At 38.3% G+C, this 27,046-nt stretch overlaps 1 protein-coding gene across 2 annotated transcripts in view; it reads right to left on the reverse strand.

Moving 5' to 3' along the window:
• Window positions 1-27,046, reverse strand: part of METAP1D (methionyl aminopeptidase type 1D, mitochondrial) — a 49,969-nt gene that overhangs the window by 8,539 nt on the left and 14,384 nt on the right. Inside the window, exons 2-7 of one of the 2 annotated variants that reach the window (XM_087731976.1) lie at window positions 18,801-19,071; window positions 13,408-13,574; window positions 10,694-10,843; window positions 7,112-7,260; window positions 6,399-6,441; window positions 2,452-2,615 (exon numbers count right to left, since the gene is read on the reverse strand). In XM_087731976.1, coding sequence (XP_087588102.1) covers window positions 2,452-2,615; window positions 6,399-6,441; window positions 7,112-7,260; window positions 10,694-10,843; window positions 13,408-13,574; window positions 18,801-18,864 — 737 coding nt within the window. In that variant the 5' untranslated portion in view covers window positions 18,865-19,071. The remainder of the gene's footprint in view (window positions 1-2,451; window positions 2,616-6,398; window positions 6,442-7,111; window positions 7,261-10,693; window positions 10,844-13,407; window positions 13,575-18,800; window positions 19,072-27,046) is intronic. The other variant, XM_087731977.1, reaches the window with a different exon arrangement.

Raw genomic sequence — 27,046 nt, forward strand, 5'->3', positions numbered from 1 at the left:
CTGCTATTTCATATGTAGCTTTGAACACCTACTAGCTTTGATTAATCTGCTTTTCAAAGGGGGCGCTGACTATATATTTACACTTTGCAAGTAAACTGACCTCCGTACCAACACAGCAAAAATCCAATGTCACATTCAATTCTGTTATTTTTCTTCTTCTTCTTCTTCTTTTTTTTTTTTTTTAATACAGCTAGAATTAATGTAGTGAATCTGTAATGAAATGCATTATCCTGCATGGAGATTTATCAGATTTTCCAATTGAATGCCATGCTTTGCTAGCACTAGCTGGAGTTCACCTGCATGTTGGTGTGGCGTGTGGCTCTTTTTTGTAAAGAGTTAAGTTGAACACAAAAAAAGGGAACAAAGGTCAGCACCCAGCCGCCACTTGAATGTGAGATTTTTCTTTTTATTCCCCTTGATGTATACTAGGCTCTGTGTTATTAGTCTTAATGATGGAAAATTGTAGTGTTGATACAAATCTTTTTTTCAAAGTAGTAGGCGGGAGCTCCATTTGTTAGTAAGTTTTTTTGTGACTAAAAGCCACGGACAGTACATTTATGTAGCAGTAAAAGGCCTAGATGCTCTTTCCATAGCAGAGCTAATTATTCCTACTGTGACCTTACTGATCTACCCTGTTCCTAGTACATCTCATCTGCACGCCTGTTCCTCTGTGTAGATGGTGTCAGAGAATATGAAAAACCCTATAATGAAACCATTTTCATGATGGAGAAAGGCTACTGGAGTTGCACTTGCTACAAAGAGGCTCAATTATATGAGTAATTGTGATAATTTTCTACATTCATAGCCTTCAATGGGGAAAAAAGAATGAGAGCCACAAAGGAAAATTACTTTAACAAGAAAGTACAGAGAGTAAAAATGGAAGAAGAGACAAAAAGGGGGAAAAAAATAACCAGAAAAAAAGTTTAAAAAATAGATCTGGAGGGAGGAATAGCAAGACAGGGAGAACAACAGAAATGCTCAAAAAGCCTATGTGCAGCTGTGTTGCACAATTAAATTGAATTTTTTTTCTGCAGTTGATGAATGTGACTACTGCAAATGTGCCTCTGTAGTTAGCTATCATTTGTTGTTCCGTGACAGGAAAAGGATAATTACCTCTCAGAGAGAATCAAAGGCTGACATGCCCTTTAGACACAGCCATGAATGCAGAGCTCGATAGAATGCTTGAATAAGAATCCAGTGTTCTGTGCCCCCTTCTACTCAAGAATAAATTTTGTTAAAATGCAAGAGCACCACCAGTAAATTTGTTGAACCCTAGGTGTTCAAAAATATGAGGTGCATCTATCGACTCATCCCATTTGCAAAAATAAAACTACATTTTGAATTCACTTCTATTATATTCATGGACAGTAAGATAGTGAGATATGCATTAAATTTCTTTTCCCAGTAGGGGTCTGATTCAACATTTCCTATGAAAGAACAGAAAGACACTATCCTTTTTCTCCAGGCTAGTTAGCCTATAATTTAAAACTGTCAAAAACACAATTTTATACAAAGTCTTCAATAAAAGCTTCTCAGATATAACCCAAAGAGGTTTTACTAAAGTTTGATTCAGACTCTGTTACAATATTTTTAAAGCTATAAATACATCTAACTGATATTTTGCTGTTCTCTTTTTTCCTTAAAGTATTTGAAGATTTACAAAGAAAAAAAAGCAGCATCCTTTCAAGGTGACTAAGCCTTGCAGCTTTTAAGTAATCAGAATGTATTCAATAGCATGTTGGGACCATTAATAGTCCAGTGAAGTATTGCTTGATGAAATGTATATGATGTATGCCTATTTTTTTTTGGCAAACATTTTAAAATAATCCATAGGTACCTTCAAAAAACTAAGCCGTATTTTTATTCAAAAGCACCAGCAGAAGAAGAGTCGTGACTGCATTTATGCGAAGGCTAGAAGAGATGCAAAACAGGGAAAAACCTCTGAATGTGAGCTCTTTTTTCCCTGTGATGTTAGCATGCACTGCTCTTTGTAAGATCAGAAGCTCTCGAGTTAAATATTTTTGTACTTTTTAAACAAAGAGACTTATTTATGTTGACTAATTCCTTTGTAACATTCGTTATTGCTATTCAATGAAAACAATGGTTTCTAACCTTCTTACATCGTTAGACAGATGTGGTGTAGTTTCACACACAAATAAAAAAATAAACAAAAACCCACCGCAAATTCCATCTGTTAATTTAAATCTACCTTATGAATATCTTTGACTCTTTCTACAGTTATCTTTGCTGACCCTACTGTAATTCACTTTAAAAAAAAAAAAAAATCTCTCTTACCCAAGGAACAACATTATAGCTTGGCAGTTCACATACTGATATCAGACTGAAGTGATGGTTTTGAATCATAAAACATGTCATCAGCTTTATACCAAACCACCAATAACCTTTGTCCCACTTGCCAGCCCTCCCTTTACTTGTCAATATAAGGCTTACCTGATTGTGTTTCCAATTACAGAGAAGGGAGCCCCTGGTCTGCAAGCTGCAATTGCTTCATCTCTACATTTCCTGGCAACCTCCACTAACTTTTGACCAGATTTATCCACATTGCCCACCAAAAAGGTTTCAGAAGTGTCACCATGGTAGCCATTGTAATACACCTAAACATATGCAGAAATGTAAAGACATTTTCTCGGTTTGCATCCAGAAACAGATCGCCTCCTTAATTAAATCCATTCTTTCTAAGATCGAGCTATATATTGCAACAGATAGATCACGGGTAAGCTGTATTTGCGAGAATGAGACCAGAAAAGTAAAATATTGCAGAGAAAAAAAAAAAGAAAAAGGCACGAAAGATTGCAAGGTGCGCAAGGGCTGACAAAAATTCAAGAAATGCAAAAGTTGTGCATCTCTGCCCAGCAGTGCACCAGATGAGGACATTGCTCAACCACAAGGCATGAGGCTGGCTGGGCTATATGCGAGAAGACGGGTGAGGGCTGTGCATGGGGGACCTTGGGGGAGGCCTTGGGGGCCATCGGGTGCCCACCTGCCCCAGCTGTCTACCTCTAGGGCCGGGGACCTGCTCACACCCCGTAGGGGTAGGGCATCGAGCCCTGCTGCTGGCCACGGGTGCTGGGATACCCATCGGCAGCTGGCGGGGAGACCCGTCCCTCCACAGCTGGCATCCCCGGCAGGGTTTTGAGGTGATGCTGTGCGCAGCTGCCAACATCCAGAGGGAGCCCCACGGAAAGCATGGGCCAAATCCAACACCCACCGTTGCACATTTTCCTTAATCTCATTTTTAAACTACAATCTGGCATTAACATTGGATTTTACTTCTGATTTCCAGAGATGAATTTTGAAAGAGAACAAATATATCATTTTGGCACCACAAAGTTTCACATGCTGAAAACGTAGAACCCTGTTGAATTAATTCCGTACTGTCTTTTTTTTTTTTTTTTTACATTTCATAGGTTTTAAACCTTAGCTCTCCAGAAATTCTCTGCCGGACACAGGAAACCCTGGATCTGCACTATGGAGCTCTGCAACACCCCATTAAAATGGGGTTTGCAGCTCTGCAGTATGGCAGGCAGGCACATAATTGTAAGACCAAGCCAAATTTCCCTACAGAAAGACAAATTGTAATGGTGCACAGTTTTGATCTAAAACATTTTTTTTTCCCCCCAAACAGTGGGCAACTATCCTTCTAGGACTAATAACTCACAAAGCTCGAAGCACTGAACTTTTGCCACTGGCGAGCTATTTGTGAAAGACAGATTCACATTCTTTTTAGTTGATTCCAAACTAAAAAAAAAAAAAAAAAAAAATTACTACAGACAGTGTATCCTAAGGCCAGGTTTGTGTTCAGGCTGAGATGTGAAGAACATGCAGGCAGTTAGGAGCGAGGGGTGTTTTAAAGAAAGGTGAGCGCCAGCAAGGGCCCAACTGTGTTGCCACCGCTCCGTCAGAGAGCGGCTGCGATGCCCTGCTCTGCACCTTCCTCTGCCAGTCCAGACTGCCACTAAATCTTTTTTTTTTTTTTTTTTTTTTAATGCCCATTGGGCAGGTTTTAATCTAGCTAGTTTATATTTTAACTGAACTAGTTAATTTTTAGCTCTAGCAAGTACAACACACAAAACCCCAGCATGAAACATCATCATCCTGGAAAAACAAATACAGATTTAAAACACAGGAGAGCTTAAAAATAATAATAATATTTACTGCAGCCCATCAACTGCAATTACATATTTTTGATGTTAATAAGCTACAACCACAGCAACTGTAACACACTAATTCCTTAAAAGTCAATGAAAGAACCAAGTTGTAAGAAACATTAACCTGGTAATGGCTGGCTGAAAATTGCACTATGCTGAGGATTCAGTGATGGATAACGCTATTGTTTCTACACTAAAATGCATTTTTAAAGGCTACACGATTCAAGCCAATAAAATTTGTATTTCATCTATGAAATTCTACCATCTTAATTGTGCAAAAATGGATTTTTTCTTCAAATAATTTGTACATAGCGTGAAGTGTTTACCCTTTAATAACCAGAATATTATTTAATCATTTTATAGAACCTGTACACAATTATAAACAATTTGTTCTGCAATATTTACTTTGATTTTTATTCTGTGCACCTGTGAAATGTCCCAGTTTTGTTCATTAAAAATAAGCTAAAAGATCAGTTAGCAACGCTGAAAAGTAATATTTTTTCCTCAGCTATTTTGGAACTGAGCAATTATCAAACACAGCACAGATCAGTTTTAAATGATAAAAAAATCTTACAAAGATAATCAGCAATTCCCATCCTTGCAGGAATCTTCACATTCACAGAAATGTCAATATTTATTTTATTTTATTTTATTTTATGAGGGTAAACAGAAAACAAATAAAAATATGTCTTCAAAAAGACCAGTAACATTTAGTCAGGCATTATTTGTAAAGCTGAGTGGACAAGATATGCACACCACGTTAATATAAAAATGTTTCGTTTAGTTTATCGTGGAAATATCTGTGATAGGAATCTATGCTTTTTTTTTAATCTAAGGCATCATTATTATCCTGACAGATAAAACAAAAAAATAAAATGAACCTTAATGAGATACAAAGAAATCAGATGTTAAATCCTTAGCTGTTGCAAATTGATTTAGTCTAATAAAATGAGCAAAGCTACACCAGTTCACCGAAGTAAAAATGTAGGCTAAAAATATACTTTAAAAATTATAGATCGCACTGTGTAAACCTGATAGTCAGAATTCTACCATTAGAAAGTATGGAGATGGAGAAGAATTTAGGAAGATTAAAAAAACAAACCAAGCCAAACCCAGTTCTGGATGACACGTGAGTATTCCATGGGAAAAAGGTCACTGACCCTAATTTTAATAGAAAAAATATTTTAGAAAGCTTGAATCTCATGCTCAGGGGTAGGTTTGCTGGAGATTTCTTTGCTTCTGTCAGTATGAAATTTGGGCCCATGGAAAATAATATCAAGTTACCAAGAGTTTCTTTAATGATTAAAAAAGCTTGTTTTTATGAGATGTTACTTCCTTGTATGTAACATTATTGCAAAATAATGGTGGGATTCAAAAGAAGTCTGTGTTCATATTAGAAATAAACGGCACTTTGGGAAAATACAAACATGCACAGTAAAAAGAAAAAAAGCTTCTGCAAGAGACAAATAATTTTTTCTTTCATAAATGAAACGAGAATTAGGTTTCCAGTTTCCATACTTTCTTGCTTCTAAGAAAATCCAGCCGGTGTTTATTTAAATAGCTATAATTGACCATTCTCTGGAAATATTAAGTCACGGTTATATCACACTATTTCTGTTTCTGCGCAAAAGGTTCAGGGCTTTTATACCAGAAATGGAACACAACACTACCTTCGGGGATTTTAATAAATGTAGAGAACACTGCTAGCAAAAGAGTTGCTGTCCAAATAGACTGACATACACAGGCCAATGTAGCCTCTAATGACAGAGTAAGATAATGACAGGCCCCACTCAAAATCAGCAGGAAGAGGAAGATCAATCTTGGCAGAGTGAAGGAAAAATGCTGGCTTTCTTCATGTTAGCTCATCTCATACATATCTATCTTCAGCTGCTGCCCAGTACTGTGGTGCTCTGCATTAACTACACAGTGGATCAATAACAATTACACCTTCTCAAAAACATGACACATAGCAGGATTGGGTTGACATTTCACTTAGGCCAACATTGATCTCAGTGCATCTGATTCCAGTCCTAAATTCAAGTCAGGCCTGGGTCTAGCTGGAATAAACACACAGTTAAAAACAAAAAAGGAAACCAGCTGCTTGTGCCTTGGCTCAGAAGTAAACAGCACATCCATCTGTGCATCTCCCATCTCCAATCCACTATTCTTCCTGTTGCTACTAGTGATTCTAAAGTTGATCAAAGAGTATTTTTTGTATGAATTACTCACCGTGACATCAATGTTGATAATATCTCCATCCTGAAGAGGTCGACTGAAACATAAACAGCAAAAAAAAAAAAAAAAATGGTGACAGACAGTTCCCAACAAAGGGAATATAAGAATAAACACCTAATGACACATACATAAAAAATCAGGGGGTAGATATTTTGTGATGGAGGAAGGCAGAAGCAAACAGAATATCCATTTTTAATGTTCAGCTCTCACTACTTAGAGAACAAGTGTAGCTGAATATAAAATAATGAGAAACAACTACCAGAAAGAATATATCAATACCTGAAAAATCTACCATTATATTTATTCTTTTTCTCTCACTAGGGTTCATATTTTACTTTGTGAGTAGCTGAATGTATTGCAAATAAAAAAAAAAACCAACCATAAATTCAAATATATTTATTCCTTACCCTATATTTATTTTGTTGGAGGAAAAAAAAAAAATCGGACTGTACTGTTTTTTTTTTCCACACACTAAACTCTAAAGGCATTATGCTATTTTTTTTAAGTTTCCGGACAAACAGGATATTTATTTTGCATACATTTCTATAACATCTATCAGCATCATGTGGTAACACGCTATGCATCTGCAATACGTTTACCTATGACATTTAGTTAAGCTGAAGTATGTTCAATATTAAACACAATTTATTAATTTCAGTTTAACATTTTCATTCCTGGTGGTAAAATGTATATTATTGGGGAAATACCTGTCAGGAATACCATGACATACCACGTTGTTTACAGAAGTACAAACAGATTTTGGAAAACCTCCATAGCCCAGAGGTGACGGATAGGCATTCTGTCTGATTATTTCATGATGAACAATGGAATCTATTTCTTCAGTTGTCATGCCAACCTAAAATATCAAACATAACATCCTGTTAAAAAAGCAAAGATAGTTTCTCATACTTACTGAATGTGATTGCAGCCAAGCGTTTCAATGAAATCTTGGATGTTTCAAGTACGCTGCTTTGATACAAAACACTAAACTGTCTGATATACTTTATTGATATATTAGACCTTTTTTTTTTTGAAGAGAAAAAGGTTTTAAATAAAGCATGCAGTAGAAACGAGCACTCAAAGGTTCCTAGAAAACCTAAAAATACTGCCTACTTCCTTTTCGTTCTTTTTTCCACATTTGCTTTCTCAAAGACACCAATTTTCCATGGCATCTTGTTTCAGTAGCTGCTATAGAAATGTCTGGTTTCAATGCTTTCAGTCCTTTAAAACACATTATTTTCCCTTTTTATTTGTAAAATAAAGGATCTTAATTCTTGTAACTGCCCAGTACATTTATCATAATGTACTTGTGCATTTTATGGAATTGTTGTCCGAGTATTCTCTAATTTTATAAAATATTTAAATATTTGGCTTCATATCCTGAGGATCTTTTAAAGTTGACATAGCCTGGATGATCACAGTGAATCTACAAGCGCTTATCTATAATTTTTAGAAATCTTCATTTTTATGCTTGACAGTTTCTAGATTCATCTTTTTCTCACGATTTTACATATTAAAAAAACTCTCATAAATCATTCAGCCATTTTCTGAGTATCCATGGAGTGGAAAATGCACACGCTTAAAATAATATTCTTCTTGCTTTTCTTTTGGATAGACTCTGTCTCTGGAATGGTTAGAGCTGAAATTTGAAATGTGGTAGGGAAACCTCCCTCATTGAGAAGAAGTGCCTTTGAGGGTTCCTCTGCAAATTGATTTTGATTTGAATGAGTTTTGAGCCTTTGAAAATCATACTTCGTACACATACACTACAGTAGCTGTGATTTTGGAGGACTTTTTAGTAACACGTGGAATACAGGTAGGCTGTGGTGCAGGAGGCATACTTATCCATATATTGAAATATTCCGTGCTCACACACAGCGAATACAGCGGAGTGCACTTGTGTACTGTGCTGAGGATAAAACCAGGTCTATTTGCTCAGCTTGCATCTTGTTCAGCATGAAAACGTGGTTGGGCAGACCGGGAGTGATGAACCCACTCAAGACCAGGATTTGGGGTTACTGTGCAACCCCCTTGCTTTGCAGTAGCCATTGCAGCCTCTGCGCTGGGATAGCAGCCGCAGCCCCAGCGCGCTGTCTGTATTGGATACTGCAGCCACTGGTTCTGGATAAATACAGGTTTGTTGCTCCTGCCTTTGCTAACCCATCTATCATCTTCAGCCCATAGACAAGCTGAACTGCTATGTACCAGATCGGGTGCTGTCTGCCGCTGCTCTGGTCAAGGAATTTGATGTGGCTTTTGGATGCTCAGCAGACAGATCTGTGCTCTCTGCATGGCAGGCTTACATGCTGTGAAAAGTTCTGCTTTTAACAGTAACTGCTTTACTTTTAAAGGAGCTTTTGCTAGCTAGGCAATGTTGGGGAAGCACCTACTGTGCACCTCATCCCTTATTTGGGACGGGGCAATCTGATGGTATCTTACAAAATACTTCCATGTCATAGAATTATCTGCTTTATTCCCAAATCTTTAACTCAAACCCAGGAAATGCTATCATATATAATACCATCTTGTATTTTTAAGTCCCACAGGCAGTAAATGGTAATATCAAAACCATGCTCAGCCCAAACTTTGTCTCTCTGCATCCATGCATTATAACGCACCTTTGTTATACTGGGGATGTTATGGCCATTAAGTAAAGCACAGGCAAGAGCTGGTTTGGAGGGCTGTGCGCAAGGCGGGTTCAGCAAGACAACAGGAACGTGTGGAGGGATGGGGCTCTTCAGATAAAATAGGGATGCAGAGTTTACCTTATGAGAATAGCCTGAAAGAGCTCGGTTTGTTTAGTGTGGTGCACTGAAAGCTGTAATAGCTCTATTACTGCGTGAAGAGGACAGACTTAAGGAAAGGCAGGAAGCTGTTTAAATTAAAGAGCAGTGTTGGCACAAGAACAAATGGGTATAAACTGGCCACGCGCAGCATCAGGCTGGAAAGCAGAAGATGCTCCCTGTCGATGAGGGAGGGTTTTGGAGCATCCTCCCAGTCAGAGGAGTCTTGGCCAAACACTTACTGGTGTAAAACGGAGCTTACCACCTGTCTGCAGCTGACCTGGGCAGCGGTGTCGGCACCACAACTCCAAGTGCCACCTCCCTCCCAATCCACAGCTCCTGGTCACATAAGTCTTACCCTATACACCTTCTTGCCCCAAAACGTTCATTACTTGTATGTAATATTTTGCTATTATTTGGCACATACTATGAACTACATCATAAGCTACACCATGCTGCATATATATATATATATTTTACACATGATAACAACGGAAGAGTATTAGTGAAAAACTGCTCTCATTCAAAACCCACATTGCACCCTGATCCTTCAGAAATATGTATATGCCCTTAACTTTACATGAGTAAGTTTTACTGTACTGGGAAATAATTGCACATAAAGAAGTTAAAAATGCACGAGCATATGTAAGATTTAAAGCTTCAGTCAGCTTTGTTATTGGCCACCCCAGCTCCAGAATTAAACCTCTGGGAAAGTGTGATGATAGCTGAAAGAAAAATGCACAGTAAACTGATAATTTTTTCCCATTTTAAGTCAATGACATTGGCCTACAGTCCTCATCTATCTCTGCATTGCATAGCTACTCAACCCATTTTATCCTATCCAGTATGCTATTACATGAAATGTCAAGGCAAGGCTAAAAAAGCACTCCTTCATCTGCAAAACCTGGTCATAGGCTCCTCCCAGTACATTTTAACTTGGGAGGTATCCCAAAAAGCATACTGTAGAAACATTACTGGAAACCATGAGGCTTTATTGTCAATGCACTCTGGAAAATTGTGTGGAATTTGGCAGCTGTTTTTTCCAACAGCAGCTCTACGAGTCGCGACAGACCCCACGGGACAGAGAGATGGACGGGAACAGAGGAGGCAGCCCAGGCCTTCGGACCTGCACACATGCAGAGCCAGAAAGCACGACTTACGAGGAAGATGGGCCATGAAATGAAAGGAAAAAATATAGCACGGGCCTTATGAGAAACTCATATGATTTGGCACAATCCCAACAGGGGGAGACTACAGACAGAGAGATATTACACCTGAGGCAGCAACTCACTCTAAGTACTACATAGGTCCAAAATACAGAAATAATTAAACAGGCATAACATGGACTGAATAAATAGTTAATAAATCCTTCTTTTTTTCAGTATCTAACATAAAGTTGGATGCACATTAAGGGAAAGTGAAGGGAAAAAAAAAGGTAGAAAGAATACCAAATAAGTGAAAGCATAAAAGACATCCAAGCTGTTATGGGACTTCTGTAATTGTTACCTTTAAGCCCTTTCCAGCCAGAAGCAGGACATGACGGGCCAATTGACAAGCTTGACGAAGCCCTTGAATCTGATCTTCATTCTTAATTTCTATGTCGTCTCCCCAGTCTGGTACAATGCCTGTCGTCACGTAGTCTGGCTTCTTTATGTGCTTGGAGAAAAAGGATTGAAAATGAAGATCAGAAAACTGAGCATGACAATGGGATCATTTTCTCAGATACTGCCTCCTGCTTCATGGCAGCTTGCCCTTTCTGTCGTAGTATCGACCTTCCTAAGCCATCAGGGCAAACCCTCAAGGCTGCCTCAGTATTTCTTCCACTGCCCTTTTGAACTTAACATTGCCTGTTACTACTGACTTACACAGTCTGTTAACCTTCCAGTGCTGAAACACCAGATACTGCAGCTGATTTCCAGCACAGACAGTCGCAAGTTTTAAAACTGTGAGAAAGAGACTTAAAAACTTTTTATTTTTTTCTGCAAAGAGGCACATTTTCTACAAAAGGCATCTAAACACTGGAACTGGTGGGACAAACATACAGAATTAGGCTCAAAAATAAAACCGATTAAATCCTTATTTTCTCATCCAGACAAAACTCCTATTAACTTCCATGAGATTGCTTTTTGACCAAGAACCTTAGGATCTAACTTATTTTAATTTAGAGGTTTTTACTTATTAATCTAGTTCATGTGTTGTGCCCAAATTTGTCCATCTACAACACTATGCACGGGCATTCCAATTTGCTGTGTCAAGGAAAGCGTAATAAACTTCATTTTTTGCACACATAAAGTTCTCAGCCCTCATATAGAGGTGAAATTTCTGTATTTTTTAAAACCAGAACAATTTCATGACACATGTCTAAACACAACAAACTAATAATAACGATAACATCTTGCACAGAGATGGAAATGCACTTTCTCTCGGAGGGTCATGAGCTGTTTCACTGGCTGGAGAAGAGCCCACCACAGCCAGGCTGATTCTCTGCCATGCCGGCCTCAGGAGGAGTTTTGCACTAACTTCACAAAATACAGAATCAAGCTGGTGGGTATAAAACAAAGTGGGCACTTGGGCTGTACACAGCAAGACCACTCAACAGCAGGGTGTAGGAGTAAAGAAGAGTGGGGCAACCAATTAGCTCTAGCGGGACTTTAAATAGAAAGACTATTGTTATAGTCTTTGGGTATTTCATTTCTACTCTGATAAAAAGTGAAACTATCTTTTAGTGGACTTACGTCAACAGAATTTCAGATTTACATTTCATTCAAATTAATGGCGTATCAACCCTAACAACATCCTACTGCAGTAGTTTGGGACTTAATTTAGAAAAAAAACCCCACCATTTGCTGGATTAGCAACTCCATACACAGCAGCACCCTTGCTTTCCCCTTGGAGGGCGCTTACCTAGTAACTGCTAAGACCTGACCCTGCTGACCTGTTAGATCTGTTAACAGAGAAGCCCAAAGCAGCATACATACAAATGTCTATGCATACAGTTTCACAACAACATCTTGAGAAAACCCATGTTATTTCAATGTGATTTCTGGCATACTCTGTATAAAGTAATAACTTTGCCCTCAAGTTTTCAGAGTTGAAGAACTGGACTGATTTTTAGACAGTCTGAGAACTTTGATCTGTGAAGACAACTTTTCAGTATCACAATATATTTCTCCCTCTTTATGCTAAAAGAAGCATCTACATACAGAAAAAAAAGTTTGTAAGTTCTACAATTTTTAAACCTTTGAAAATATATAAAGCATGTAACCCTATGGTCTCCCTTACACACAGAGCTTCCACAGCCTCTTAGGTGTAAGAGCTCTACATCCAGCATCTGTATCTGCTTTCCTATTTAACAGCTTTTTAGTATTTCTGGCCCATGGAAATACTCCATATTCTGCATAAGAAATCTACAATCAAATTAAAAGTAAAACTCAAAAAAGTACTAATACACATCCTGAAAAGCACTGTTTAGAAAGGGTACTTTTGTTTTCTTTTGGCTAAAGGAACGATACTAAACAGTTAATTTGTATGCTGTAATTAAATGGAAAAAAAAAGACAAGAAAAAGAAGGAAAAAAAAAGGGGGAAAAGAAAAAAGGAAACCAGAAGTGGAACACATGTTAAAATTGCATGAAAAAGTTCCTTTTGGCTCTAAAGTAAATAAAAATAAAAGTACATGTTGCAAAAAAAAAAACACTCAGGGACAGTAAAGACGAGTTTAGAATGTGCAGTGGGGTTGCAGGGCAGCTACCAGCAGATATTGTATGTTCTGTTCTTAAATCTGACATAACCAATTAACAAAACCTTCAGCAAAATGTAAACATTTTTATAATTAGCTTGCTAGAGATTTATACAGAAACGGACTCAGACGATCATGAATGATTCCTACTGACTTTTGGTAGGACTGTCTATAATTGCCCAAAACGCGAATCTGGACCCAGAAGTGTTAAGTGTTGACAGATGATTATAATATTCCACATTTATACTACCATAACTGAACAAGCCCCAGATTTAAACTCCCTAATAACTAGATACGCCACTGTGTTTAACATGGTAGGCAGCTGAAAACTTCTCTCACCAGTGCTCCTATTTCAAATACAAGACCAAGCAACAGGACGGTGATCCAAACCCCCAGCTGTCGGACAACGAATACGCTTGATCACACCTGCAGTTGAACTCTATACTGACTGAAGAAGAGATTAGGTAATAGAAATTGCAGTACCTTAGGAACCGAGTGAGCTGGAGAAACCGTGGCTGGCCAAACTATACTATAAGCAGTATTTCTTCGTCCCTGAAAAAAGAAGCATCTTCGCTGTTGGTCGCTTGACTGCCTGTGCAGGTAGATACGATTGCACGAAGAAAAGATTACGTGGCAGCCAGTCACAGAACCTGTTAAGAGATAAGTTAAAAATGGTTAACATTTTTTTCTACTACCACATCACAAAATGGAAAGTATGCAAAAAGAAGGGCATCATGTAAAACAAACCACAGAACTCATGTAGTAGCCAAGGGTAGTTCAAATTGTTCAAATCTTGTACCGTGAAAGAAAGAGCATCAACACCAAGAAGCAATGAGAACAAAAACCCTCCCTAAACAATACTTCGAAGCTGTATAAAATACCAGATCTATTTTGATTTGATGCATTAAAAAGTAGCGTGGGTGAATTCCCCAAAGCTTAGAGCCAGGAGTGACGCTCCAACTGGCCCCTGCTTGTAGCCATTTGCACGGCTAGAAGCTGCACTGTTAAAGGCTTGGGGAAACGGCAAATAAGGGAAAACAGCAAGAAAGGAGGAGAGAAAAAAATGATTTAATGTTGATTTCAGACAATATTTTCACCTGTATTTTTGCAGAATTGGTCACAGATTTGAGCATAATCAAGTTAATGCTGCTCTCGTCATTTGCACCAAGACACAAGGAACGGGGTTTAGTTTGTCCTGCCTAGAAGGGCAACAGAACAAACTTCAAGAGATATTTTTAATCTTGGCCAAAGGCAATTGAAGGGATTAAAATTTGTAATTGACTTGGAATATTCGAATCAGATTTCCATTTAATTCACATGGGAATTAGGAATGACAGTTCATCAGAGTATTCATTGCTCAAACTTAGTTGTTGGGCAATGACACATTTTGCTCCCCTCAAAAAAGGAAAAAAAAAAAAAAGAAAAAAGGGGGAAAAAAGGGCATTGATGCTCAAAGGTTGTCAGAGACATCAAAACCAAAATAATACATCACAAAAGACAATGCTAGCATCAAAAATGAGAAATATGCTGAATTCAAAAGGATTATTGACACTGCCCAATTAAACTACAATTACACGTAGTGCATATTTCCATTACTCAAACATTCTACAATCTAAACAGAGGGGTTTTTTGAAACATAAGTTTCACATAATAGTTAATCCACTTCTGAAAAATGTCATACGTATACAAACACAAGAGCAATCTTTTGTGACAAGTAACCCATACAAATAATTATTCTTTAGTAAAAATAAAGTATTTTTGTTTAAATAGAAGTAACTAAACATTTTTGTACCACAGAAATTAAGAAATTAGTCTACTGCATATTTTGTAACTATGTAAAAATGATTTTCTTTTTTTCTACATGAAGAGTTTCTTCCATATCTTGTATGTTTTTATTGTACCTTTCTTCCTTTCCTTTGGATGCATTTATCATGTCCAGATGCAGAAATTATCCTTCCACATACACACTTGGCTTCATAGACAGCCCTTTTACATCATTCCATGGTATACAGGAGATTCGAGTTATGCCCCTTTTTTGGAGCCCCAAAACCCAGAATGAATGAAATAGTTGCATGGGGTTTGCTTTAGAAATGTTCCTGACTGTCTCTTTGCACACTGATCAGTGCTACGGTTAGTTACCAATATTTGAATTTGTATAACACTTGAAAGGTTGTAGAGACTTTTACTCAATGCAAGCAATTTTTTTCCATTTTTTTAAATTGTTTATAAGTAATAAGGCAGGGTTGGAGAGTGAGGCTCAGATCAAGCTCTCAGTATAACCTAGGTACCCCAATGGAAGTTGCCTACTTCAAGTGTCTCCATGGAAGTGGAGCTGCCCAGTCAACAGAGGGTGGATTGGCTTGGTGGTGTTTTAAATAATTTAATCAACAACCTCATCATCTACTGCTTTCCTAGGGTCTCCTTCACAAGAAAAAAATCACTGTCCAATTAAAAAAAAATAAATCTGGGCCATCTGACCTGTACAACATATAAGCGCATCCAAAGAGCCCAAAGCATCCTGAACTCCCTGGGCAGTTCGCACCCGTTTCTGGAAGCTGGAAGCACAGAATCTGCTGAGGCAGCAACTTTTGGGCCATCAGAAGTAGCAAACAGTCCACCAGCATAAGCTAAAGTAGCTCTTTTACAGGGTGCAGTGGAAGTACCTTGCTCTTACCGCAGCTGAAGGTATTGTAAGCATATTGAAAACCCACACTCACTGATGTCGTCAGTTAAAGTCCACGTGGATATCAATATGCGCACGTGTATTTCAAATGCTCTCCTTGACGCACGACATGCTGCCCGGGCACCTAGTCTACTGTGTAAAAGTTTAATCGGGGAAGAAAAGGTGCAAGTGTGCTTGTCAGTTATTCAACAATAAAACTCCAAATGTCCCAAATACACACTCTTAAATACGTTAAGCCAGTTTATATTCATGGGTGCATGCCTATTGACTATCCCACACTCAGAAGGGATACCTTTTTATTTGGAATAAATTTTTTACCTCTACTCTCCCAAAGATACACTGTAAGTGTTGTCACAAGATAACAGGATAATAAGGTACTGTAGTCTGTTGTTACTCTACTAACTACTCATTATAAACCAGACTCATACAAAAATATCTACTACTTGAACAGGTGAAATGCGACAACCAAATAAATATCACCATAGTATAATACGACTTCTAAAATACATCGCAAGAATTATAAACACAGGACAACTAAACCTTTATTTGGAATATAAAAAATTATAACAGAAAACATTCTCCTACAAAGTAAAAATAAAATTAAATAAAATGGCATTAAAATATAATGAAGTTACTGTTTTATAATGAAAATCTGGACTCCATCCACACACTTCCTTCCTTAAGAAGGGCTTCCTAATGTCTCCACAGCTGCTTTTATTTTTTAAGCTCCCATATTCACAGCTAATTCGATATAGCAACATCATCAATCACTGGAGACAGGAACAACTGGCTGTATTCTCCAAGCCTGGCTCAGATATTCCCTCCTCCCCATCCCTTACACCTCTCAAAGCTTTTCTCAGTGCCTTATTTACTTCTGCAACACTGGCACTCAAGCACATCCTTTTTGTTAAGCTTTCTGTGTATATTAATTACTGTAAGATAGTTCATAAACGCGGGATTTGTGCAGCTGCCAGTGGAAACTGCAGCCATCGGAGTAAGCCCAGCGTTGGAAGCCGGGTAGCTGGTAACACGCCAGCACAACGCGGATGCAAAGTTGACCCTTTACGTGTTTCTTCTCTCCCCCAACAGCAAGGCTACGTCACTTGCCACGAGTAACAGAATATTTACGATCAGCTGCAATAAGGAGAATTATTACCAGTGTTACTGAATCACATCAGCAGATACGATGTACCGAGCACAGAAAATTACAGACAACTGCTCCTCTGGCTCACCAGTGAATCACACTGTGCAATCTGTATGCACGCATGTCCTGCCGGAGCCGCTGGATTCCTCTGCATACCTTCCAGACCTTAATTTGTATTAATAATATAAATATGCACTGTGAGCTTTTGTGAATTACCAGATGAATTTATCTTGTGTGGAAATTACATTTTCTTTTTCTTTTAAACGAGTCAGCCAAAGGGGCTGAATACAGAATTCAAGTATGATGACGGGTGGGAGCATTTTAAGTGACTGATTTTGCAGCACAATGTGCCCTATATTTATTAGCCTTTTACTCTAGGTCTATTTTAATTGTTATCTGTTCACGCATAATACACTATATAATGAAATGCTCCCATTTCACTCACAGAGCAGAGAGTTTTTTATGTGTATCTCTATTAATGACCCTTAATTAAGTTGATTTTAGTCATTTAAATGTGATTTTCCTCTGGTCAAGAAGTATTTTTAGAGGGAGATGTGGGAAATTAACTCTCACATAAGCCCCTTTCTAATGCTGCTTCTTTAACAGTTACAGCAATTTATCAGCTATGTTTTCAATGAATGAGGTGTGGGGTAGCCATGCAAAAAACTGCTCACCTACATGATTTATCAAATGTGACTGTTAGCAACCATTTTTTTGCTATTTATTTATGAAAGACTCCAAATGTCCCAGCAATTAGCAAAAATGTTGCTAAAGGATAAACTTCATGACAGTTCTAAGCTACAATAAATACAAGGGTACGTCTTAAAAGAGCCAAGAAATAAATTTAACATATTTAGAATAATTTAGTCATAGTATCAACAGAAGCACAGTACCAAAATTATTTAGGATTACAAGAATTAACATCCAACTGATTTAGGAAATAAAATCAACTTGCTTATGATAAAGTAAATCTTAATATAATATGAACAATTAACAACATCAAAAGCATTGTTCAGAGAAGTAATTTTTAAATATGTGATTTAAAAAAAAAATTAAAAGAATGACGACCATGGAGATTTTCCTAGTATATATGCATTTGAGGGTAAAACACTAGAAATCTTTAATTTGGCTTGTCAGGTCATTTTAATATTATATCATAATTTTGCTTCTTGTGCAAATATTCATTTTGCTGAAACTTTAGAGGAATAAAGTTTAAAGTGAGGTATTAAAAATCACTATGGGTAATAATATGTGGAATCCAATCAATGCAACTAGGTAAGAATACATAGCTTTTTACTGTTAATTACCAAATGTTCCCATTTTTCAATCCAAAATAATGTCTGTGGTTTGATAGATCTTTACTTGTAATTGTAATTCTGTCTTAATAAAACACTGACTTTGTAATCCCTGTGTTGCAAAGGTACGTCCAAGCTTCAAAAATAGGATGGGAAAGATTAAAGGTTCTCTCCAACTCTGTGTAACCTGTGTAGCAGAAGAGCAGCTCACATTTCACAAGCAATAACCTGTGCATTTGCTAAAAAAAAAAAAAAAACAAAAAAAAACAACATGGGGAAATGCCTGAGGCAGAAGTTGAAACTGATTGGGCAAAGTAGAAGGACAAGAGCCCTTGAAATTAAACAAAAGCAAATTCATTCTGGTGACAGATGTTGATTACATCAAAGCCACGAAAGAACTTTTCTCTGTTTCTTTCTTTTTCCTTTTTTGCAACTAATACCTCCGTGTTTTCTGTACATTAAGGATATAACATATCTTAGTCAACATAACCCAACACGTAATAATTTTTAAATTTGGTAAAAGTATATTGTAACGAGGTCTTAACGACAAGCTTCTCCAAACAAGAGTGTATTCACATGGTCATGTCTGCATACCCGTGCTGGTCACGCCATCATCAGCCCCTTACTTCCAGGGGTTAACTGCTCTGGCAGCCAAATAAAATACAGAGAGCGCTGTGTAATTATGGAGACAGTCAAAGGGCAGACTCTATTTTGAAATCTATTTGCACAGACAAGGTCTTCCAATTTCGCTTACAGGAAACAAGCTGGTAAAGGGGGTCTCCTCCTCTCCAGATGCTTTCCACACTTTTTTCCCACATCAGGAAATCGTGGACATGGACACCATGCAGCACTGTTTCCTGGATTGCAGGACTATGTCATTACAAGGAGAAGAGCAAGTCCATGCTCGTGAGAAATATTTCCTCCTAATTGCCCGTATTAGGGGAAAGCAAAACCCACAAGGACTACTGAAAATGTGACTAGCAGCAATTTGTAAACAGGACGCAGCCACAGCTGTCATGATGGTACTGGAAAAGAGAAAACAGAAATGAAAGGGTAAAAACACTCTGGTTTTAATAGCATGATTGGGGAAATGAAATATTCATCAGGATAGATGTGACTTCAGTTACAACAGCAACACATTGGTGAAACCCTCGACAATGGCATGCTTATGACTGTACCCTGATAAACCGAAACACAGACCAGTATCTTGCAAACATTATATTCTAATTGGCATTGTTTTATTTAATTATTGAAATTAACTGGAAGTTAACGACAGAAGTTGTTTAGTTAATAAAGGCATTAACAGAATTGCTGTTCTTCTTACTCTCATAGCAGCCAATAAAGCAAGGCAATGGCCAAATGCCGACCGACTCCAAGAGAGCAGAGTCAGCCTCTGTGCCGACACCACTGGGACTCCTCAATGACACTGAAAAAAGTCAAGTTTGGCCCTCAGGACCAGTTATGCTCCCTGCTAATTAAAATTTTGCCCTTACTTCAAAAAGAGCAGAACCGGGCAATTTATTTGCTGTATGCTAATACAAATGACTTTTTTAATTGGGTGTAAATTTATGAACTATATAGAAATACATTCTTGTTTGGCTTTACTTATTATGACTTAGTCTATACCAGCATACTAAAATGATTAATCAGTGCCTTCTGGTATAGCGCTGTTCTTTTAATTCATTATTCAGTCAAACTTAGGGCCAACAAAATAGCTGCTCTACAAGTTGGTAAACTGGGAAACCACAGAGAATTAGAACCTCTTCTATTTACAGGAAGGATGACAGCCTAAGGGTACTTCATCCCAATAATAACAACATTCAAGTAATGGTGCCCAGGTCATGACAAGCCATGACCCTCCCCATAGCTCCTTCAGGAAGCTGGCTCGGTGCCACCTTTTATCAGCAGCAACCAACAGTGCGACTTTAACAAACAAGAAGAAAAGGAAAAATTAATTTTATATCCTTAAAAACCCCTTCGACCAATTGAGCAGTTGTGTACATATATATACCAACAGAGTCACACCAAGACATTATAAGAAATAAATTCACTGACTGAGTAAAATTCTGGTATCATTAAACAGCACTTTCCCATTTTATTATAGGATTTAAAAAATACAGAGTACAACCTAACTATATCTGAATCATATTCATTCATATACCAAAGGAAATTAATTGTCTATTATAGAAAATGGGACTGGGCTGCACAGGCTTAACTTTGGGAACAGAGCATCGTAGTTCTCCAACAGAGCCTTCCATCCTAGTGTCATCTCTACTACATTTTCTCTCTCCGATAGAATAACACAAGTAGAAAATAAAGTGTTGCCTAAAGCAGTATCACAGCAAAATGAAAGAAGTCAGGTACAAAAGCTGGAGAAAGCAATATTAAGAGTTTCACACACAGTTAATATCAGGGGAATTTAGGCTCCAGATCACAGCATCTGGCAAGTTTCAACTTCTGTGACTAGCAGGAGAAACATTGCTCTTATGTTTCTGCATTCCTGTATTGAGTACATTAATTTATCATAAAGTGAATAAATCAGGAGAAGCATATCTGCTCAGGTTTGCATATTTAAATACATCTTTCAATCATCTTCTATCTATCTTTAGTTTTTTTAAAAGATCAGAGGAATTACTTTTGCTTGAAAGACTGGTCATTGTATTCATTATTTTGATTTTGTAGAGAAGTAACAACTGTTGGAACAAGTTACTCAGTTTAAAAAATAGCCGTTGTTTCAGATTAAAATAACAAGCTATTCAAACAGTCCTTACACACACGCACAATACCGAATCTTGTTGTTAATATGCACCCGCCCACAGTTTTAACATTCATTGAATCCTACTGGGATAAAATCTTTTCAGGTGCTCTGTGAAACAACTGTTTTTCAACTGGCGTGGTTATGTCTTATATACACGCCTGACACAGTATTAAATGTTAAACGTAAATCCTACTTTAACCTCTTAAATTTCCACCTGATATGGAAAAAATATGTCTGAATCACCACAAAAACGGTTTCCCACAGAAATCCTTTCAGTGGGTGAGCAAAGCTGCTGAAATAAGAGTAATCTTTGCATAGAACATTTTGGAGTGCTCCTGAACATCGTATCAGGATTTTCTGCATAGCTTGAGACACAGGAAGAGAATGGGCAGTCAGGAATCTTTTCCCCACACAAAATATAAGACCCATTGCAATAATTATTTTCAATACACCTGCAGCTGAATCTCTAAAGATACAAGATGATTCCTGAATTGTAAGCCAGTCTTATCAAAATTAAAAAAAAAAAAAAAAGCGTACACTGCTAACAATTTTGGATGAATACCTTAATAAAGTAAGATTACATTACTACTCATTTGGCAAAAATGACAGCTAGCAGTGTTTCTTGTCTTGTATTAAATGTTGTTAAGTACTTGCATTGTCCTGTTTTCACACGAAAACACAAGTTACATTAGGACAGTGAGTCTTTACTGAGAAAATATGTATGTGTCCTTCGCTAGAGCAAAGACTGTAAGGTTGGGGAATTACATCCTATAACCCGGACTTCAAAATGTATGAGCAGAGAGATGTAAGAGTTTACAGCTGTTTCTACTCAACTATTGTGGTGGTGGCAGAAACAAGCTCTTTTTTTTTTTTCTTCAAGAAGATGCTCTGCACAAGGAAGATGTTCCAATCAAGAGCTTGCTGCAGATAACTTGTAGCATCCTTATTAAAACATTTATTTTTAAACCTGTCAGTCATTAGTATGTGCTATTAATGCATAACTTGGAAGCTTATTCATAAAAATGTGACATTTGAGTCACTGAATGATAGGATTATGGATCAAATTTGGGAGAGTATGGTATAATGTTTGGGAACTGTTGTAATTTTTTTTTTTTAAATACCTCTCACTTATCTCCTTGCTTAACATTTACAAAGACCTCTTTCTTATCATGGAAGACCCTGTTTATCAAACAGTGATACAGGAAGAAGTTGTTTACATTTTCAGAAGTACCAACATACATCACTTATGACAAAAAAAACAAGCACTCCATAAGAAATTCTCAATCACTGTCAATCATATGCACTAAAATATACATAAACCAAAGCATGTGGTGTGAACTATATTAGATTCAAACTGAACATAGAATTACAACTATAACAAACAAAAAACAAATAATTACAAGTGACTCATAGGCCTATTTACACATCTCGACAAACTGCTGGAAAGGTAGGTAACCATAGAAACCTGACAGCCTAAATTCAGTACTTTAAAATTTGTATTTAGTTTAAAATGCTGAAAATGATGTTTCTATTTGACAAAATCCATATTTTTAAAGGCTTCAGTTTTTGTTTCGGTACTTAAATAAATGCTTAAAATTATTCATCTCTTGGTTACTTTTAGGTTTGATTTTATCCAAGTAAAGATTACAGTTTACTCTTTGTGATATAAAATATTAATACATTTTAATACTGGAAATTAATATTTCTATCATTTCTTTAACGATTGAAATTAAATAATGATAGAAAACAAACACTCCTGCACTTACTATTAAATGTTTTGCATATAGACTTTTCTAAGCTGCACACTAGCAAAAAAACCCCAGATTACTAAAATTAACTGTTAAAGCTGAAATGCTAATAGCCTTTTCAACTTATAGTTCTTTTTCACTGACAATTACAATTTGCATGGCTTAAAATTTAATACTATGATTAGTACTAATGTCCTATATTTTACTTCATAATCTAAATGAGTAAAATATTATTTTTGTAGTTCACTGGCTCTTATACTTAGGCTGTAATGTTCAGTGTGTATTTCATTATGCAGATGAGCAATGGATGTCGTCTAACATGATTTAAATGGGTCAACAGTATTTTCCTATTCACATTAATCATCCAGACAGCCACCAAAAAAAAAAAAAAAAAAGAAAAAAAGACCCTTGAAAACTAACCTAGGAAATCTCTTTTTATCACTGTCTCTTCCCACTAGTCAAACAACAGCAAACACATGCTACACGAGATGGGAGCCTTGCAAACCAGGGAGCCAAGGCTGGGTGCTGCTCCTCTCGCTGGTGCACAGCTCCTGCCGCAGCTGGTGCCGGCAGTGCTTCCCGGGCTGCATGCGGCTCCATGCCAAGAATGATTCTCATCCCATGAAGTTCAATGGGAGCTGTGTGTTGACAAACTGAGCAAATTTCAATCGGCAAAATTCGTTCTTGGCACGGGGACATGCAACCGCACTGAATGCAAAGGCGTGCTGCCCGTTGATGCTGCACTGGCAGCCGGGCTGTTCTTGCATAAATACACTTGTTGGAAAACTCCCACTAAAGTCAAAGGACACAGGATCAGGCCAATTATTCGTAAAACACATCAAAATTAAGGGATCTATTCTCAAGCCATGTAACCATCATCTATGGCCCATTTAATGCATAGCATATTGCAAATAAAATGGTAATTTATAAATAACAGCACTTCTGAGGAAAGGGAAGCTGCTATAATAAATGCCAAAGGGAAAGAACGTAAGTACAAAACAGGCAGAAAGTAACAGAAAGATCAGGTGCCAAGCATACAGACTCATTTATTCAATGAATATAAAACTAGGATTAAAAAAAAAAGGAAGCGATCAGGATTCCCTCAAACACGGAAGTACTGTCATGGCACAAAATCTCTATAAAGGCAGAGATGACACGCTTGATTATATTGCAGTGTAACAGGGCTGGCAGAGCTTGCCTGGGAAATGCCACGCTGTTTGTACCATGGGGCAGATCCTGCTGGACAACACAGGGGAGGTCCGAGCTTCTCGCAGATGGGATGCATGGGCTGCGAGGCCACGGGCAGGCAGGCGGTGAGACTCCTTACTTCATCCCTTATTGCTGCTGGACAGTGGCTTTACCAGCGACCGCTCTCCACATCCATCCTTAATTAGACATGCTGGTATCAGCACAGCTATTGATATTTCCATTTATTTTCTAGTAACAAATTTAAAACCTTAAAATTTGGCTTCATTGAAAGTAGCTGTTATTTGCTAAATAGGTGTCAGTGATACAGTGCACAACACCTCTTTTCCAGAAGCTATACTGGCCACTCACTTGCTACCACAATCCAAATTTCTGATTTTGAGATATGAAAACCAATAATATGACTTGGGCACTGGCCACTGGCTTTCTCTGACAGCCTTCACCATGTTTCCTTTTCCAATCCACGGATGTAAATGAAGGGGAGTAGGAACTGAGCTTCAGCTTTTAAAGTAAACTAATTGACATATGGCAAAATAGGAGGTTTCCAACTATTCAGACCTCACAAGACTTCATTTGCAACACTCATGTCCTGGACAAGTGTTTCACCCGTACCGAAGAAACAGCTGGGTACAGCAGGCACCTCAACTGGATGCAGTAACTGTTCAGTGCTAAGGCATCCGTCGGCACTGACCTGACGGCCAATTTACAGTAAATTAAACAATAACCACCACTATGATGACTAAGGTTCAGTCTTTGCCATGACTTTTTCTAGGTGTCAGGAACATGGAGGAGAGATCATGGTGTGACAACGCACATGCAGGTCAGTATCTGGCACACTCGTTTCCCCTGCACCCCGTCCCACGTAATGCACATCAGGAAGAGTTAAGACAACTGACATTCAACATCTGCGAGTTTCTAAAGCATGTCTTTGGGACTGGCTCCAGCCCTGCCCATCTGACCCCTTGCTTTCCAGCGAGAAAATGTCACATTTGGATCTCAAGAGCTAGCTGGGAGCCCTGAGTGGTAAGGAAGGACCTCTGGGTTTCTCCACTGCCCCATACCCCATGGTCAACACCCCAGCTACTGCTACAAGAGAATTCCTGGAGGAACCACAAGAAGCACTTGTCTTGTTGAAACAAAGACAATAAATCACAAATTGCAGCAGCTGCTTAGTCCCTAGAGAGTGGATCATGTAGTCCAGTTGCACTTTAGGCAGTGCCTCTCACCTCTGAATCTTGACCTCGCTCCCAGTCACTTCTCCCGATGCACACTTGACAGGTGTCAGCCACTCACATAACACCTCCCTACTGCACACAGTGCTCCAAGGATGGGTACAGCAAGGCGCTTGCCAGCCACCCCCCACATGGGCAGACTTAAAAAAAACCCAGAATACTTCATTGCTGAGCTATCTTCACCAGGCTATTCACTCACTTTGTAGTTCATTGGACTACTCCTCTGTTTGATTTTCTAAGATAGACAGAGTAAGCAAAGTGCCTTTGCAAGAAATTAGGTCTCCAACTCCTTTTTCTAGACCGAAAAGGATTTACACAGCTCTTCTCTGCACAGAGAGTAAATCTATAAGAAGCAATAAATGCTTTGCTCTCCACAAGATGAAGATAATCTAACTTGCCAGCTAAATATGACAGGCATTTCTTCAGAGCAGGCTTTGCTACCTTGTCGGCAAGGCTGGGCAGCAATCCATGAAGTTCTCCATGGGGACATCCCGCTTATCCAGTCACTAACTTGCAAACTCAACTCAGAACTTTCAGATTGTCTTGCACGATTTGTCAGCCATCCACCTCACCTCTCTCTTTTTGTTGTTGTTACAGATTTGTGTTTTAAATATACAGATTTGCAATAGTATTGCCCACTGGAGAGTCAGACTGGTGTGGGCAGCAACCTGAGCCCAGAACTGGATCCTCCAGTTGCTCTGACAGGAGCCAGTTGCTTGCAAGTGAGGAAAAGTTTGCACCAGAACACAGCTCACTTATGTATTTATTTATTTGGAGCTTTGGTTAGAAAGAGCTTCGAAGGCAGAACTGACACAAGAGACAAAATTTGTAAAGACATTAATTGCATAAAAAGAAAATTTTTTGCAAAGGCTTCCCATTGAATTTGATACAAAAAAGGGCATTTTACTTCTAAGTAAAATTTAACATGACTGGAAGAGAAGCCTGCATAGCTGTCTGTGTGTCATGCAAGACACAAGCACATATTGCATTCCTCATGGGCAGGGCTGGAAAAAAAAAAAGGGGGGCTAGTAGTAAAGCCATGCATGTGGCAAGAAGTACACATTGGTACTATTAAGAAAGGCCAGTGATCCTGGCAGCCCCTGGTAAATCAAATGATAGTGCAGACCCATCTTGACAGTGCTTTACTAAACCTGCAGATCTGCATGGGGAAACACTGACGTCTCAATTTTACTGGTGATTTCAGTTGCAAAGGCACTATTTTTCTAATTAAAAAAATCAGGTCAGTGAAGTTGTTCATTAAACCTCTATCCAGATGTGACTCATAATGCACTATAAATTATTCTGAGGATTATAAAATAGAGCTGGACAGAGACAGTATAAAAGCTTCAACTCTGGAGCGAGCGTTGATGGTGCTCCCACAACCTTCTGCAGAAGCCCAGCCACAGAACCAGGCACTCTCTGCATTCAACTTCATACCTTTGGTCTGCCTCTTGGAAGACTTTGGTCCAACACCTGAATAAATTCTGAGTGAAAAGCTTTGGCGCTAAAATATATGAAAGATGTGATAACAGAAGTTATATGTATTGGCAAAATCATAGCTGAGACATGTACAGGAGGAGGTCTCAACTCCTTTTGACTCTAAAGTCATCCCCAAATCAGTGAATTCAGTCAATTGTACACTAAGAATCCTGCTGCATATTTTAATTATGGAAAATGTGAAGTCCATTTCAATCCACCTGCATGGCCTACTGCAGTGATGAGACTGTGAGTTCAAATTTTATGACCCTGGCCACAACTTTATAAACGTCAGGGCTCCCGATTCGCATTCACTGAGCAAACAGCTACAGCAAAGTTGACTCTGACTTGGCTGCTGCCACTGCAACAGCACAGTCAGCAGAAGCAATGTGCCCATGCCTCTGCCATGCCTACTCACGGTGCAGTAGCTGGTAGTCCATCATCACCCCTTGTTGCACCAGAGGGGACAGGACAGAATAGGTGCCTTTACCCCAGCCACCCCAGCAGATTACTTTCAGCTGGCTCAACTTCCAGCTGGCAACCTCCCACCAACTGGTTTGCAACCTCCAGTTGGGTCCTA

The sequence above is a fragment of the Nipponia nippon genome, unplaced genomic scaffold (assembly GCF_047370975.1).
Source record: "Nipponia nippon isolate SJK-2023a ecotype South Korea unplaced genomic scaffold, ASM4737097v1 scaffold_5, whole genome shotgun sequence".
Taxonomy (NCBI): Eukaryota; Metazoa; Chordata; class Aves; order Pelecaniformes; family Threskiornithidae; genus Nipponia; species Nipponia nippon.